Source organism: Canis lupus, chromosome 25 (assembly GCF_048164855.1).
Source record: "Canis lupus baileyi chromosome 25, mCanLup2.hap1, whole genome shotgun sequence".
Lineage (NCBI taxonomy): Eukaryota > Metazoa > Chordata > Mammalia > Carnivora > Canidae > Canis > Canis lupus.
The window spans coordinates 42,381,076-42,396,119 of record NC_132862.1 but is presented as its reverse complement, the minus strand read 5'-3'; the positions used below and the strand labels follow the sequence as shown (position 1 = coordinate 42,396,119).

The following is a 15,044-nucleotide window of genomic DNA, read 5'->3' as shown; positions in this document are numbered from 1 at the left end:
AAAATAAAAACTTTTTTTTTTTTTTTGGTTAAAAAAGTTTTTAAAGAAAGGGGACTCAAACAAAATCAGAAATGAAAGAGGAGAAATAACAACCAACACCACAGAAATACAAAGGATTATAAAAAATACTATGAAACATTATATGCTAACAAATTGGACAACCTAGAAGAAATGGATAAATTCCTAGAAGTTATATTCCATATAACCTCCCAAAACTGAATCAGGAAGAAATAAAAAATTTGAACAGACCAATTACCAGGAATGATATTGAACCAGTAATAAAAAAAAAAAAACTCCCAAGAAATGAAAGTCCAGGACCAGATGGCTTCACAGGTGAATTCTACCAAACATTTAAAGAAACTATTCCAAAAAATAGAAGAGGGAGGAAAACTTTCAAACTGATTCCATGAAGCCAGCATTACCCTGATACCAAAACCAGATAAGGACACTACAGAGAGAGAGAGAGAGAGAGAGAGAGAGAACTACAGGCCAATATCTCTGAACATAGATGTAAAGATCTTCAACATATATTAGCAAACTGAATCAAACAATACATTTAAAAAATCATTCACCATGATCAAATGGGATTTATTTCTGGGATACAGGGGTGGTTCAATATTTGAAAATTAATCAACATGATACATCACATCAATAAGAAAAAGGATAAAAACCATATGATCATTTCAATAGATGCAGACAAAGCATTTGACAAAGTTCAACATCCATTCATCATAAAAAAAAAAAAAAACCTCCACAAAGGAGATTTAGAGAGAACGTATGTCAATATAATAAAGACCATATATGAAAAACCCACACCTAATATCATACTCAATGGTGAAAAATAATGAGAGCTTTTCCCTTAAGCTCAGGAACATACTTATGTTCACTCTCACTACTTTTACTCAACATATTACTGGAAGTCATAGTCACAGCTATCAGACAAGAAAAAGGAATAAAAGGTCAGTAAGGAAGAAGTAAAGCTTTCACTATTTGCAGATGACATGATACCATATATAGAAAACCCAAAAGACTTTGCCAAAAAAGAAAACTGCTAGAATTAATAAATGCATTCAGTGTGATTGCAGGATATAAAAATCAATGTACAGAAATCAGTTGCATTTCTATACACTAATAACAAAGCATCAGAAAGAGAAATTAATGGGCAGCCCGGGTGGCTCAGCAGTTTAGCGCCGCCTTCAGCCCAGGGTATGATCCTGGATACCTGGGATCAAGTCCCACATCAGGTTCCCAGAATGGAGCCTCCTTCTCCCTCTGTGTCTCTGACTCTCTCTCTCTTTCAAGAATAAATAAATAAAATCTTTTTTTAAAAAAGAAAGAGAAATTAAGAAAACAGTTTAATTTATAATTGCACCAAAAATAATAAAATACCTAGAAATAAACTTAACCAAAGAGATGAAAGAATTGAACTCTGAAAACTATAAAACACTGATGAAAGAAATTGGAATAACACAGACAAATGGAAAAATATTCCATGCTCATGGATCGGAAGAACCAATATTGTTAAAATGTCCATACTACCCAAAGTAATCTAAAGATTTAATGCAATCCCTATCAAAATGTCAGCAGCATTTGTCACAGGACTAAAACAAGAATCCTAAAATTTGTATCCATACAAATCCATACCACAAAAGACCCCAAGAAGCCAAAGCAAGCTTGAAAAAGAAAAAGACTGAAGTATTGTAATTCCAGATTTCAAAGCTGGAATTATACTGCAAAGCTGTAGTTATCAAAACAACATAGTACTGGCACACAAAAAAGCCATATAGATCAATAGAACAGAATAGAAAACCCAGAAATAAACCCATAATTATACAGCAATTAATCTTTGACAAAGGAGGCAAGAATATGCAATGGGGAAAAGATAGTCTTTTCGACAAATGGTGTTGGGAAAACTGACAGCTACATGCAAAAGAATGAAACTGGACCACTTTCTTACACCATATACAAAAATAAATTCAAATGGATTAAGGACCTAAATGTGAGACCTGAAACCATAAAAATCCTAAGAGAGAGCCACAAGCAGTAATCTCTCTGATATCAGCTGTACCAATATTTTTCTAGATATGTCTTCTGAGGCAAGGGAAACAAAAGCAGAATTAAACTATTGGGATTACATCAACAAAGCAAAACAAAAACCAAGCTTCTGCACAGCAAAAGAAACAATTAACAAAACTAAAAGGCAACTTGTGGAATGAGAAAAGATATATGCAAATGATATATCCCATAAAAGGTTAGTATCCAAGATTTATAAAGAACTTCTACAACTTCACACACACACACACAAACAACTAATCCAATTAAAAATGAGAAGACATATTTGAAATCATGCAGATGGCTAAAAGACACATGAAAAGATGCTCAACATCACTCGTCATCAGAGAAATGCAAATTAAAACTACAACGAGATATCACCTCACACCTGTCAGAATGACTAAAATAAAAAATACAGGACACAAGTGTTGGTGAGGATGTAGAGCAAAGGGAATTCTTGCGTACAGTTGGTGGGAATGCAAACTGGTGCAGCCACTATGGAAAACAGTATGATGTTTCCTCAGAAAATTAAAAATAGAACTATCCTATGATCCAGTAATCACACTACTGGGTATTTACCCCCAAAATACAAAAACACTAATTTGAAAGATTATATGCACCATATATTTATTGCAGCATTATTTACAATAGCCAAATTAAGGAAGCAGCATGAGTGTCTACCGTTAGATGAATGAATAAAGAAGATATGAGATACACACACACACATATACGCATACACACATGCACACAGTGAAGTATTATTCACCTGTAAAAAAAAAAAGAATGAAATCTTGCTATTATAACAACATGGATGGATCTAGAGCATATAATACTAAGCAAAATAAGTCAAAGACAAATGCCATATGATCTCACTCATACATGGAATGGGTACTATACATACTATAAATCAAGGGACACCATGGGCTGCCAGGAAGAGGCTAAGAGAGATGTATGGAACAGATTCTCCTTCAGAGCCACCAGTAGGAACCAACCCTGCTGATACCTTGATTTGGAACTAACAGACTTTACCACCGTATGAGAATATTATTTCTGTTGTTTGAAACCACTCAATTGTGGTACTTTATTATGGCAGCCTTAGGAAACCAATACACCAATTTCAGGGGCTCCTTCCCACTGACCTCTAAGCAGTGCTGGATCCGAGAGGGCATCTCAACAATAAGTGTCTCCATTAGCCTTAGTAGAGATTGCAGGGTCTCCCTGAACAAATCCTGAGGGGAGAAGAGAGAACTCAAAGAGTTGCTGAGATGTCAACCACATCTATGCTTCTAAACTTAGCTCAGTGCTCTAGCTCTCCTAGAAAGCTTCCTTGAGAAATTCTGCTCCGCAAGTCTCCCCCTAACATTTCAAGTGCTATTTTCTCCACTATTAACTTGAACATATTCCTCTGTTGCTTTCAGCAGAGCACAAATGTCTGCCTGATGTGCAGTTTGTGCTAGTGGACTGGTAGTTCCCAGCTTGCCCCAAACATGGGCAAATCCTGTCATAATACCTTCCTTCCTTAACCATACCTATACTGAGGAAGGCCTATACTGAGGAAGGCCTCATGGGAATACAAGCAGAGTAAATCCACCTCAGCTTTCTTTTTATGTACCAGTCCTACCTTCATAACATAAATAAATGTGAACTAACAAAGAAGGACCACCAGACAGCTGATGAAAAGGCCCGAATAACTAAACAGATCAACTGACCCTAAAGAAAACTAAATTAATTCAGTAAATATGAACTTCTATTTTTAAATATTCTTATTAATATCCTCAAAAAAAAAATCAAGAGTTGTGGCATCAATAAAACAAGACCAATCAAGGTAAAGGAGTAAACAGAGAACATGAAAGAATTCCTAGGAAGTAAACATGCAAGTGCAAATTAGAAAAGTGAATTCCTCTTCCATCTCTTAAGGAAACACTGCAGGCCCTCTGGAAAGTGGATTCACCTTTCTTGCACCTGGAATGCTCTGAACTTATTTACCCATGGACCTTTAGGAAAATCACGTTTGAACCTTCCAATCTGGTCTCAATTGTACAACAGTTAAAAATGAAAGAATTGAGTGTCCACCTCTGGGCCAGAATAGTAAAGTGGTGACAGTCGTAATCAGTGAGTACTCTCAAGAAGGAAGTACATCTCGTGAGTAGTGTTCAGACTTTAAAATCTAGTAACTTCTTTGAATGATTATGTTTTTAGCAAATAAGGTGGAAGAGCCTTACATGTAACCACCAAACCTATACTTCTCATCCTCTCAAAAATAAAAGCTGAATAAAATGAGACAAACATCAAAGAGTTAATTACCACAGTGGCCTGGGCCTCCTGCAAACTGGATGCCTCCTTCTGTAAAACTTCTGTGGATGGCAGGCAGAGCACACTCTTATAGCATGTTCGGAGTAGCTCTGTTCTTTCTTCCAACTCCATAAGGGGATGGAGCTTCCTAAGATCCAAGAAGAAGTAGCAAACATGTAACCAGACATCAATGGCCAGGAAAAACAGCTGAGGAAGGGCAGAGAGAGATGGTGGAGACAGAGGGACAGGTGATAATAAGAAATTACCAGAAGAAAAAGTAACAAAAGAAGAAAAGGAGTTAACAGTAAGAAAAGTTTTAAAATGCCAGGGAGGGGCAGCTGGATGGCTCAGTTGGTTAAGCATCTGCCTTCAGCTCAGGTCATGATCCCAGGGTCCTGAGATTGGCCATACATCGGGCTCCCTGCTCCATGGGGAGCTTGCTTCTCCCTCTCCCTCTGCTGCTCCCCCTACTTGTGCTCTCTCTCTTTCTTAAATATTTAAAAAATAAAAATACCAGGAAGATGGAAAGAAAGGGACAAAGGGAAAGAGGAACTACTACAAAAGGGTACTGATATTTTGGGATGATATATCACTTTTTGGTTCCCCAAATATTTTGAGGGAACGGGGAGATGCTCAGTGATAGATATGGAAGTGTTTAGTCAGGGACAGCCCTGAAAGCAGAAGAAAGCCTGGACCAGAAGCAAGAGTAAATGTCTGTGCAGATGGGAGAAGCAGTCTCTGCCAGGTGCTCCAAAAATCCCACCCAAAAAACCTCGGCTAAAAAAAGGGGCAGACACTGTCCAGTAGATGTCTACTACGACCTGGACTTACTAGAAGCAGAAGCAGAAAATAAGAGGTAGGGACAGATCAGGGAATAAATAACTGATATTTAGCCAGAGCGAGGAAGACAGAGTGGCTAACATTGTTACCTGAAGTCAATAATGATGTTCATTGCCTTCAGCCTAATGGAGCTAGAGATGGAATTCAACGGCTCCTCCCTGATTAACTCCTGTAACACACCCATCCAATCCCCACCCCAGAGACCAACAGGTGAACACGTTTTTTCTTGCCTTCCTCCCCCTCCTCCCAACCCAGGTTGTATTCACAAGAAACCGGAACCTAGAATTTTCAGGGACTTCCAAAGACTCTGAGGGACAGCACTTCTCTCCTATTCCCCACCATACCTTCCCCACAATACTCACAGCTACTTTGAGGATGGGAAAGGGAAAATTAGGTAGAAAAAGACACTGGTAAATCTGGACTTTTATTTTCCAGGCCAAGCCTAGGAGCATTGCCAATGGAAGTTCCATGAAGACCCATCCTCCCTCCTCTGTGCATTTCCACCTCCATCCTCCTAAGTTGTACTTACCATCATGAAGGTTACAATTTCTAGTTTCTGAGGGAACTTGAATTGAAAGGCCATGGGGTGGCTGCTCAGGATGTTTGTTAGCTTGGTCAGGGCATCCAGGTACTCCAGTTTCAGGTTCTTATCCTGAACCAACCAGTATGCTCAGAGATTTCCAAGGTAGGAATGATCCTGGGGCAAGGGAAAACTACCTACACAAAAAATCTGGGAGATGAGAAGCTAAGGCATCTATAGCCTCCCCTAGGCTGAGATCCTGCATCTTCCCTCTGTGGTGTCTTTATGGGGGAAGGGGCATCCCTCTTAATAACCTGTTTCTGGAGCTCCCATCTCATATTTACTCTTAAATTAGGATAGATATAGCTAGCTTCCTTATCTCTCAAGTTATTGTCTTTTTACTCAGTAAGTTCTCCTGAAAGATATCTAGTTGGATGATAAATGAACAGGGAATGGGAAAGACTTCTTATCCTACCCTCACGGCACATGCTCTGGACAAATGGCAAAGGCAGGAAAGATATTTAGGGGCTCCCTCTTACCTCCCCTGAAGTAATTGTAATAGCTCCACTCCCTAGTTCCATTCAAGGCCAGGCATCATTTTCTTGGAGGGGAAGGGTAAAGAAGGCAGGGATGGGACACTGGAGAAGTAAAGAAAGCATGAAATACCTTTTCCATAATGCAGTTGTGGTAGTGTTGCAGGACCATGGCCAGGATGCCATCTAAATGTGTGAAGATGTCTCCCTTGCTCTCTAAAATAATCTTGCTGTAGCTTAAGTAGATGATGTTACAGACCAGCCCCCATTCCCTTCGCTGATGTTCCTGTAGGAGGAATGGAAAACTTGCCTTCTCTTCATCTTATCCTCCTTGCCTGATGGGGAAATGGATTGGCTAGATGGCACAGAAGGGAAGACAAGGTTGTGGAATGGTGAACAGCTGGGAGAAAGGTGGTACAGCTGGTGATACAAGGGCCTGAAGCTTGGGCATAAGGGAGTGTGGAAAATGGAGAAGAGGATGCAATTTCCCCACAGTTGGTCAGAGGGTAATAGAAGCATCTATAGGTGAGTCACAGGCCTCAGAGAAGTGGGGAGTCTAGGGAAATGGGGATGCCTCAGAAGGTTTTGTGTGGGAGGCTGGCAGAGCTCCCAGGAATGCCATCACCTTCATTAGTTTGAGGATGAATGATGAGTCCTTGTCAGTGAGGACAGCACTATATACTTGCAGTTGGTCCAGGACTATCTTCAGATGTTTCATGGACACGATACTGAGCGCCACAGCAATGCCCTGTAATGGGGATAGCTTCAACCTCTTGCCACAGCTAAGGGTTAGACAGGCACTCTTTGTGCTCTCCCAGAACCAGGGATTTAGAGAGAGGAGGGGAGAGAAAAAAGAAAGAAAAGAAATGGAAGGAAAATTTGGTTCCCCTGACTTGAACTACATAAATCCAGATGGAGAACAAACCATCCTTGCAAGAAGTAATTCTAGAAGCAAATTACAAGAAACAGACCCTTAATTATAGAGAAAAAAAATTGATGGCTACCAGAGAGGAGGTAGGTAGGGGGATAGGGGAATTAGAGGATGGGGATTAAAGAGCACATTTATGATTAAAAAAAAAAAAAAAACAACCTCTAAAAGATAGATCAATAAAGACACACAGGGCTTGTCAAAATTCAAGAGTCTGATTCTTGTATTTTTCATACTAATTAACAACACCCAGAAAAGCCCTTCTAAGTATCATGGACCAGAGGAGAACCATCCCCCATAATGTTTGTGAACTGTGGGCCCTCATATGTATATGAATTAACCTATGAATTCAGTAGAGGTTTCTTTGGTGCCTAATGCATGGGGGAAAAGCAAATTATCCTAGAGTCACAGATTTGCAAAATTTTAGGATTATCATATGGAACACTGCAGGATAAAGAATACTTATAGGCACTAGTAATTCAGAGAAGGGTTGTGAGGAGGGAACAGAAGGGAAGAGCAAATCCAAGGCATATTATCAACAGAACTGGATGGATGATCAGAGGAAATGGAAGAGAGAAGACAATGCCAATATTTCTAACCCAGGAGAACAGGAAACAGCAGTAACCGACTAAAATGGGCAGGTGGAAAGGTGTCCTGTCTAGAGTTGGGGAGAGAGAAAGGAAGGAGTTCCTGCATGTGTCTTGTGGGACGTAGTGGAAGGACAACTAAATGAAAAATGCTGTCATGGGGACAGATGACTGAGTGGGTGCCAAGAGCAAGGGAAGCTTGGGGATTCTATAGCTCTCACTGGAAACAGTCTAATTAAGTTCTTGCTCCTGAGTCTTGTCTTGGGATATCATGTCATGTGGGAATGCCCACTTCCCTCCTTCTCCTAATCTAGATCCAACTAGCCCAAGTCCCTACCACCACACGCAGCCACTTTATGTGTCTGTGACCACTCATGTTGCCTTTAGTAAGGCTATTTTGTGTAGTCAGCTATTTTCTTCCTATACATGTCTGTCTCCTCAATGATTCTGTTTGCATCTTGGGCTTGGTAGTCATGATGGTGATGGATGCTCTGAGAATCTGGGAGGGAAGGGGTATTGAAGAGGTGATGCCTGAGAGCATGGGCACCAATTCTATCAGTAAGCAACACATAGAGAGTGCTTGTGTGCCAGGCATTGTTCTAGGAGCTTTTACATTTTTAATCCTGAAAGTCATCCTATAACACAGATTCCATGGTATTCCCACCAAAAATACATCATCTAAGCCTAATCATGAGGAAATATGAGACAAACCAAAAATGAGCTACATTCTACAAAATAAATGGTCCATACAGTTTTAAATGTCATGATCGTGAAAAATAAAAACTGAGGAACTGTTCCAGATTAAAAATATTAAAGATAGCCTGGGTGGCTCAGCTGTTGAGCGTCTGCCTTCAGCTCAGGTCGTGATCCTGGAGTTCCGGTATTGAGTCCTACATCCGGGTCCCTGCATGGAGCCTGCTTTTCCTCCCTCTGCCTGTGTCTCTGCCTCTCTCTGTGTCTCTCATGAATAAATAAATAAAACCTTTAAAGAATATATTAAAGATAAATGATAACTAAATGCATTATTTGATTCTAAATTAGATCCCACACCAGAGGGAAAAAAATGTTTTTCTTTTGCTGTAAAAAAACAATGGTAGGGCATTTGGCCATTTTCTGATTAGGTCTATAAATTAGATAATAGTACAATAGCAATATTCATGTCCTAATTTTGACCACTGTGTTCTGATTATGTAAGAGAATATCATTATTTTTAGGCAGTATACCCTAAAGTATTTAGGGGTAAATGTGCATCATGACTGCAACTTCCTAAAATGATTCAAAACATAAAATAATAATAATAAATAACTTGTCCAAGGGCACACTAAAAGTGGCAGAGCTGGAATTCCAACCCAGATTGTCTAGCTTGCCAGGTCTCAGCTTTTAACTACTTTGTCATCCTGTGTCTTAAAGGAAAAATGTTTCTCCTTTGCCAGTTCTTCCACTTCACCTCCCTCTCCTGCAGCTCTTCGTGGACAGTTTGTAGGATGGAAGAGATCATCATCTTTATCAGTTTCATATTCCTTGAGGTCCGCAGGGTGAATCCAAAGAATTTATATAGAAAAGCCTAGGAGAAGTGAAAGTGCAGGGTCATGCATAGCTTGGAATGGAGTTAAGGTAGCTTGGGGGATAGCCATTTCCCAAACTTGTTTGAAACTTCAGCCAGCACCTTCCTCACTGCCCCATCCTCCACACTGGACCTCCTATTCTCTGGGAAAATCCGGATAAGGCAGTAATCCTACAGAGCATGGGCTCAGTAGGCAAAGGAACCACCATTGCATCCCTGAAGCTAGAGGTAAGAGAAAGCTGTATTTCTAATTTCTCAGCCTTTTAGGATATGGATCATCCCTTTAGGAACTCACTCTGATCCCCATATTTCTCATTTCTAGCTAGGAAATAAGTTCCTTACATCAGTGTTTTATAGCTTTCAGAGAACAGATCTTTCACCTCCTTGGTTAAATTTATTCCTAGGTATTTTATTTTTCTTGCAATTGTAAGTGAGATTATTTTCTTTTTTTTTAATTTTCTTTATTTATTTATGATAGGCACACAGTGAGAGAGAGAGAGAGAGAGTCAGAGACACAGGCAGAGGGAGAAGCAGGCTCCATGCACCGGGAGCCCGACGTGGGATTTGATCCCGGGTCTCCAGGATCGCGCCCCGGGCCAAAGGCAGGCGCTAAACAGCTGCGCCACCCAGGGATCCCAAGATTATTTTCTTAATTTCTCTTTCTGATGTTTCATTAAGTGAAAAGAAATGCCACATATTTCTGTATATTAATTCTGTATCCTTTACTGAATTCATTTGTCAGTTCAAGTAAATGTTTTGGTGGAGTCTTTAGGATTTTCTATACATAAGATCATGTCATCTGCAAATAATGAAAGTTTTGCTTCTTCCTTGCCCACTTGGATGGCTTTCATTTCTTTTTCTTGTCTGATTGCTGTGGCTAGGACTTCCAGCACTACGTTGAATAAAAGCGGTGAGAGTGGATATCCTTGTTTTTGGTTTTAGGGGAAAAGCTCTCAGTTTTTCACCATTGAGTATGATGTTAGCCATCATATATCATATATGGTTTGTCTTATGTTGAAATATGTTCTTTCTAAATTTACTTTGAGAGTTTTTATCATGAATGGATGTTGTACTTTGTCAAATGCTTTGTCTGCATCTATTGAGATGATTGTATGGTTTTTATCCTTTCTCTTATTAATGTGAAACATCATGTTGATGGATTTGTGAATATTGAACCACCCTTGCATCCCTGGAATAAATATCACTTGATCATGGTGAATGATTTTGGATTCTGTTTGCTAACATTTTTCTAAGCATTTTTGCATCTGTGTTCATCAGAGATATTGGCCTGTGGTTTTCTTTTTCTATAATGCCCTTAGCTAATTTTGGTATCATGGTAATGGCACAAATATGCAAAGATATTCTATGCTCATGGATCCGAAGAACCAATATTGTTAAAATGTCCATATTAGCCAAAGTAGTCTACAAACTTAATACAACCCCCATCAAAATACTAACAGCATTTGTCACAGAACTAGAACAACCCTAAAATTTGTATAGAATCACACACAAAAAAAGCAGACAAACAAAAAAAAGAATTAGCCAAAGCAATTTTGAAAAAGAACAAAGTGGGAAGTATCACAATCCCAGATTTCAAACTTTACTATAAAGCTGTAGTGATCAAAACAGTATGGTACTGGCACAAAAATAGGCACATAAACCAATAAAACAGAATAGGGAGTCCAGAAACAAACCCACATTTTTATGGTCAATTAATCTATGACAAACGAGTCAAGAATATACAATGGGAAAAAGACAGTCTTTTCAACAAATGATGTTGGGAAAACTGGATAGCTAATGCACAAGAATGAAACTGAACCACTTTCTTTTTTTTTTAAATATTTTTATTTATTTATTCATGAGAGACACAGAGAGACAGAGAGAGAAGCAGGCTCCATGAAGGGAGCCTGATGTGGGACTAGATCCTGAGACTCCAGGACCATGCCCTGGGCTGAAGGCGGCGCTTAACCTCTGAGCCATCCAGGGAATCCCCTGAACCACTTTCTTATACCATACACAGAAATAAACTCAAAGTGGATTTAAGACATAAATGTAAGATTTGGAACCATAAAATTCCTGAAAGGAAACACAGGCAGTAATTTCTTTGACATCAGCCATAGAAACATTTCTCTAGATATGTCTCCTCAGGCAAGGTAAACAAAAGCAAAATTAAATTATTGGGACCACGCCAAAATAAAAATCTGCACAGTGAAGGAAACCATCAACAAAACAAAAATGTAACCTATTGAATGGGAGAAGATATTTACAAATGATATATTTGATAAGGAGTTAATATCCAAAGTATATTAAAAATTGATATAACTCAACACCAAAAAAGCAAATAATCCAATTAAAAATGGTCAAAGGACCTAAATAGATATCTTTTCAAAGAAGACATATATATGGTGGGTAAACACATGAAAATATGACCAACAGCCAAATTGAACTCCAATTAAAAAAAATTTTTAAAAGATGACCAACATCATTAATTATCAGGGAAATGCAAATCAAAACCACAATGAGACACATCTTACATGTGTCAGAATGCTAAAATCAAAAACACAAGAAATAACAAGAGTTTATAGGGATGGGGAGGAAAAGGAATCCTTGTGCACTGTTGGTCGGAATTCAAACTGGTGTAACCGCTGTGGAAAACAGTATGGACATTCGTCAAAAAATTAAAGATAGACTAACCCTATAATCCAGCAATCCCACTACTCACTTGTCTTTAAGCAGGATAGACTCTGTAATGTGGTATTTACCCAAAGAAAATGAATTCGCTAATTCAAAAAGATATATTCCCCCTAATGTTGATTGCAGAATTATTTATAATAGCCAAGATATGGGAGCAACCCAATCCATTGATAGATGAATGGATAAAGATGTGGAATGGGGTATTATGCAGCCTTGAAAAGAATGAAATTGGGAACCCCGGGGGGGCTCAGCGGTTTAGCACTGCCTTCAGCATAGGGCCTGATACTGGAGTTCCTGAATTGAGTCGCACATCAGGTTCCCTGCATGGAGACTGCTTCTCCTTCTGCCTGTGTCTCTGCCTCTCTCTCTCTCTCTCTCTCTCTCTGTCTCTCATGAATAAACAAATAAAAATCTTAAAAAAAAAAAAAGAAAGAAAGAAAGAAAAGAATGAAATCTTGCCATTTGCAACCACATGGATGGACCTAGAGGGTATAATGCCAAGTGAAATAGAGAAAAACAAATACCATATGATTTCACTCACATGCAGAATTTCAGAAATGAAACCCAAATGAACATAGAAAAAAGAGACCAACAAAATATAGACTCTTAAATACAGAGAACAAACTGATGGTTGCCAGAGGGGAGGTGGGTGGGGGGACTTAAGAGTGAACTTATCTTGATGAGCACTGAGAGATGCATAGAATTATAGAATCACTATATTGTACACCTGAAACTAAAATAACACTATATGTTGGTTATACTTGAAAAAAAAAGTAATTAAAAAAAATAAAAGGTAAATTTTAATAACACAGCTTCACTTGAAAAAATTAACATTAGAAACAGTTCCTTAAATTTGCATAATTTTAAAATTAAAATAGCATAATCAAAAAAGTATTTTTATGTAATCTTTATCTCTCCCTCTTCTGAATTTCAGTAACCTTTATCCTTGTTACTATGCCTTGCCCTGTCTACCTTGTAATATCCATATTTATGTACTCAAACACTTTCCTACCTCAGGGTTTCTGCATTTCCTGTTTCCCTTGTCTGGAATCTTCCTTGGGTTCTTCAAAATGCTGTCTCACTCTCATCTTTCTGACCCTAGTTCGTTGAGCCTTTTGTAACCAACTAAACTCCTCTCTAGTTCACCGTCCTGCCTCTCTTGTTCAAAGCTTTATCACAATCACTAGTCATCTTGTTTATGTGTTTGTTAGTTCTTAACTTGACCCAATCTCTTATCTACAATGAGAATAAAGCTCAGGAGCAATGTATGTGCTGTTCATTGCTCTGCTCCAGTGCTAACACAGTAGAAAACCAGGGTATACCAGATGTTCAATGAATGTGTCAACTCTCCCCCTAGAAGCCCCTGCTGGTTGGGCACCTTTTCTTCCCCTAGTAAATGCATTGTCCAGACCAGGGGTTTCTTTCCCTTCCCTGGCTGTAGGTACCCTTGTGAGCAGTGCCCACCTGGCAGCCTTTTCAGGCCTCCTTGCCTGGAGATACTTGAGAGTTACATTCTTCTCTCTCCTATCCCTGCCCCATACTAACCATGGGAGCCTGGAGCAGTGGCAGAGAGGTGGAGGGTGGGGAGGTACAAAAGCCCCCCCCCCTTACTTGTCTTTAAGCAGGATAGACTCTGCAGTGTAGTTTCCATCCAGGTCTCCCTACATCCTTGCTCAGCCTCTCCTCTTCCTATCATCCTTCCTTTACTTAATCACAGCATCTCCTGAGAGCACCTTCTTGCTAAATCACTTGGCAAGGAATCCCACCTTAGGCTCTGCTTCTATGAAACCTAACCTAAATCACCTGCTTCTCTGCTTAGCTAGCAAATTACTGCTTAGCTGGCAGATTACTCAGCTTCCCAGACTTATTAATTCTTCTCTAGAATGACTGATCTTCCCAGTTTGCCGAGGACTGAGACATTTCCTAGTATGCTGGACTTTCAGAGCTAAAACCGGGACAGTCTTGAGGAAACAGAGATGGTAGACCACTTTTGAGAAAGTGATCTGGCCAGCCCCCACTGGCTAAGTAAACAGCTCTTCTCTGTGCTCTTAAGCATACAGTGCACATTCCAATCCTGACACCACACTTACTATGATTGTCCACTCTCTCCTCTGTTCACTCAAGCAGACAGTGATTTCCTGAAGGCCGAGTCAGTGTCTTTTACATGAGTGCTCTGTGCCTACTCCATGCCTGCTGTGGTGTGGGCATTTAGTACATATTTTTAATAATTTAATTGATAAAATCAGAATTCCTGCTTGCTTCATTTTGCCATCTATAAAGCTTTGCACATAGCAGGTGCTTCATAAATACTTGTTAGTAATTAGAGAACTAATAATCAGTCTTCAAAATAAAGCCTCTTCCCTGGGAGATATCCCAAAGCCCAAATAAAGTGTTGCTCAGTGACAGGAAAACAAGATAAAAAATCAAGGAACCTGAATTCAGGTGCTAACTTTACCAATAATTTGCTAAAGACTCTGAATCCTCTAGATTGTGTTTCTCCATCTGTGAATAGGGACAATGAGCTTTCTTGGTTACTTGGTCTTTTGCACAGATATCTTTGTCTATCCTAACCCACTCTCCTGTGAAATAGAAGTTGTTTTTGCCACTGCACGAGTAAGGCAACTGAAATCTCACAAAGGCTAAGACACTCGACCCAGACTGCACCAGGAGCACAGGAAAAACCAGGATGTGAACAAAGCTTTCACCAGCACAGATCTTGAGCTCTGTGAGCAAAGGAGCCCCTCTTCCTCAGTCAACTCTGCAGCCCCAACATCACACACAGTCCCTAATCTGTGGTATTCCCTCAAATATTACTTTGGACTAACTTGTTTCAATCTTTTTGATCTGTCAATAATCTTTCCACTGCAACCAAGTACCAGCTCTATTATTTGACCTCTGAATTACTGGGAGGCTCAGTTAAAACAACAGATGACAAAGTTCTTGATAAAATCTAAAACTCTAAGCAAATGTAAGACATCAATATTTTTGCTGTTCCTGTGTGTCCACCAGCTCCTTGTCCTCCCCATCTCTCCAT

General features: G+C 39.4%; 1 protein-coding gene and 1 long non-coding RNA gene across 7 annotated transcripts in view; one reads left to right on the top strand and one right to left on the bottom strand.

Moving 5' to 3' along the window:
• LOC140617677 (uncharacterized) overlaps nt 1–10,535 on the top strand; it is a 50,753-nt gene extending 40,218 nt beyond the window's left edge. Inside the window, exons 4-5 of one of the 3 annotated variants that reach the window (XR_012017862.1) lie at nt 5,620–5,723; nt 9,795–10,535. This is a non-coding gene — a long non-coding RNA (uncharacterized lncRNA). Of the gene's footprint in view, nt 1–5,619; nt 7,105–9,794 lie in introns of those variants that run through there. The other 2 variants (XR_012017860.1, XR_012017861.1) reach the window with 2 other exon arrangements.
• Nucleotides 1–15,044, bottom strand: part of LOC140617673 (maestro heat-like repeat-containing protein family member 1) — a 72,134-nt gene that overhangs the window by 31,184 nt on the left and 25,906 nt on the right. For all 4 annotated transcript variants that reach the window (XR_012017858.1, XM_072799455.1, XM_072799456.1 and 1 more), the window contains exons 20-26: nt 9,200–9,316; nt 6,863–6,985; nt 6,371–6,523; nt 5,714–5,836; nt 5,274–5,353; nt 4,357–4,492; nt 3,192–3,281 (exon numbers count right to left, since the gene is read on the bottom strand). Coding sequence is in view for 3 of the 4 variants with exons in the window: in XM_072799455.1 (XP_072655556.1) it covers nt 3,192–3,281; nt 4,357–4,492; nt 5,274–5,353; nt 5,714–5,836; nt 6,371–6,523; nt 6,863–6,985; nt 9,200–9,316 (822 nt within the window). In the remaining variant the exon portion in view is untranslated. The remainder of the gene's footprint in view (nt 1–3,191; nt 3,282–4,356; nt 4,493–5,273; nt 5,354–5,713; nt 5,837–6,370; nt 6,524–6,862; nt 6,986–9,199; nt 9,317–15,044) is intronic.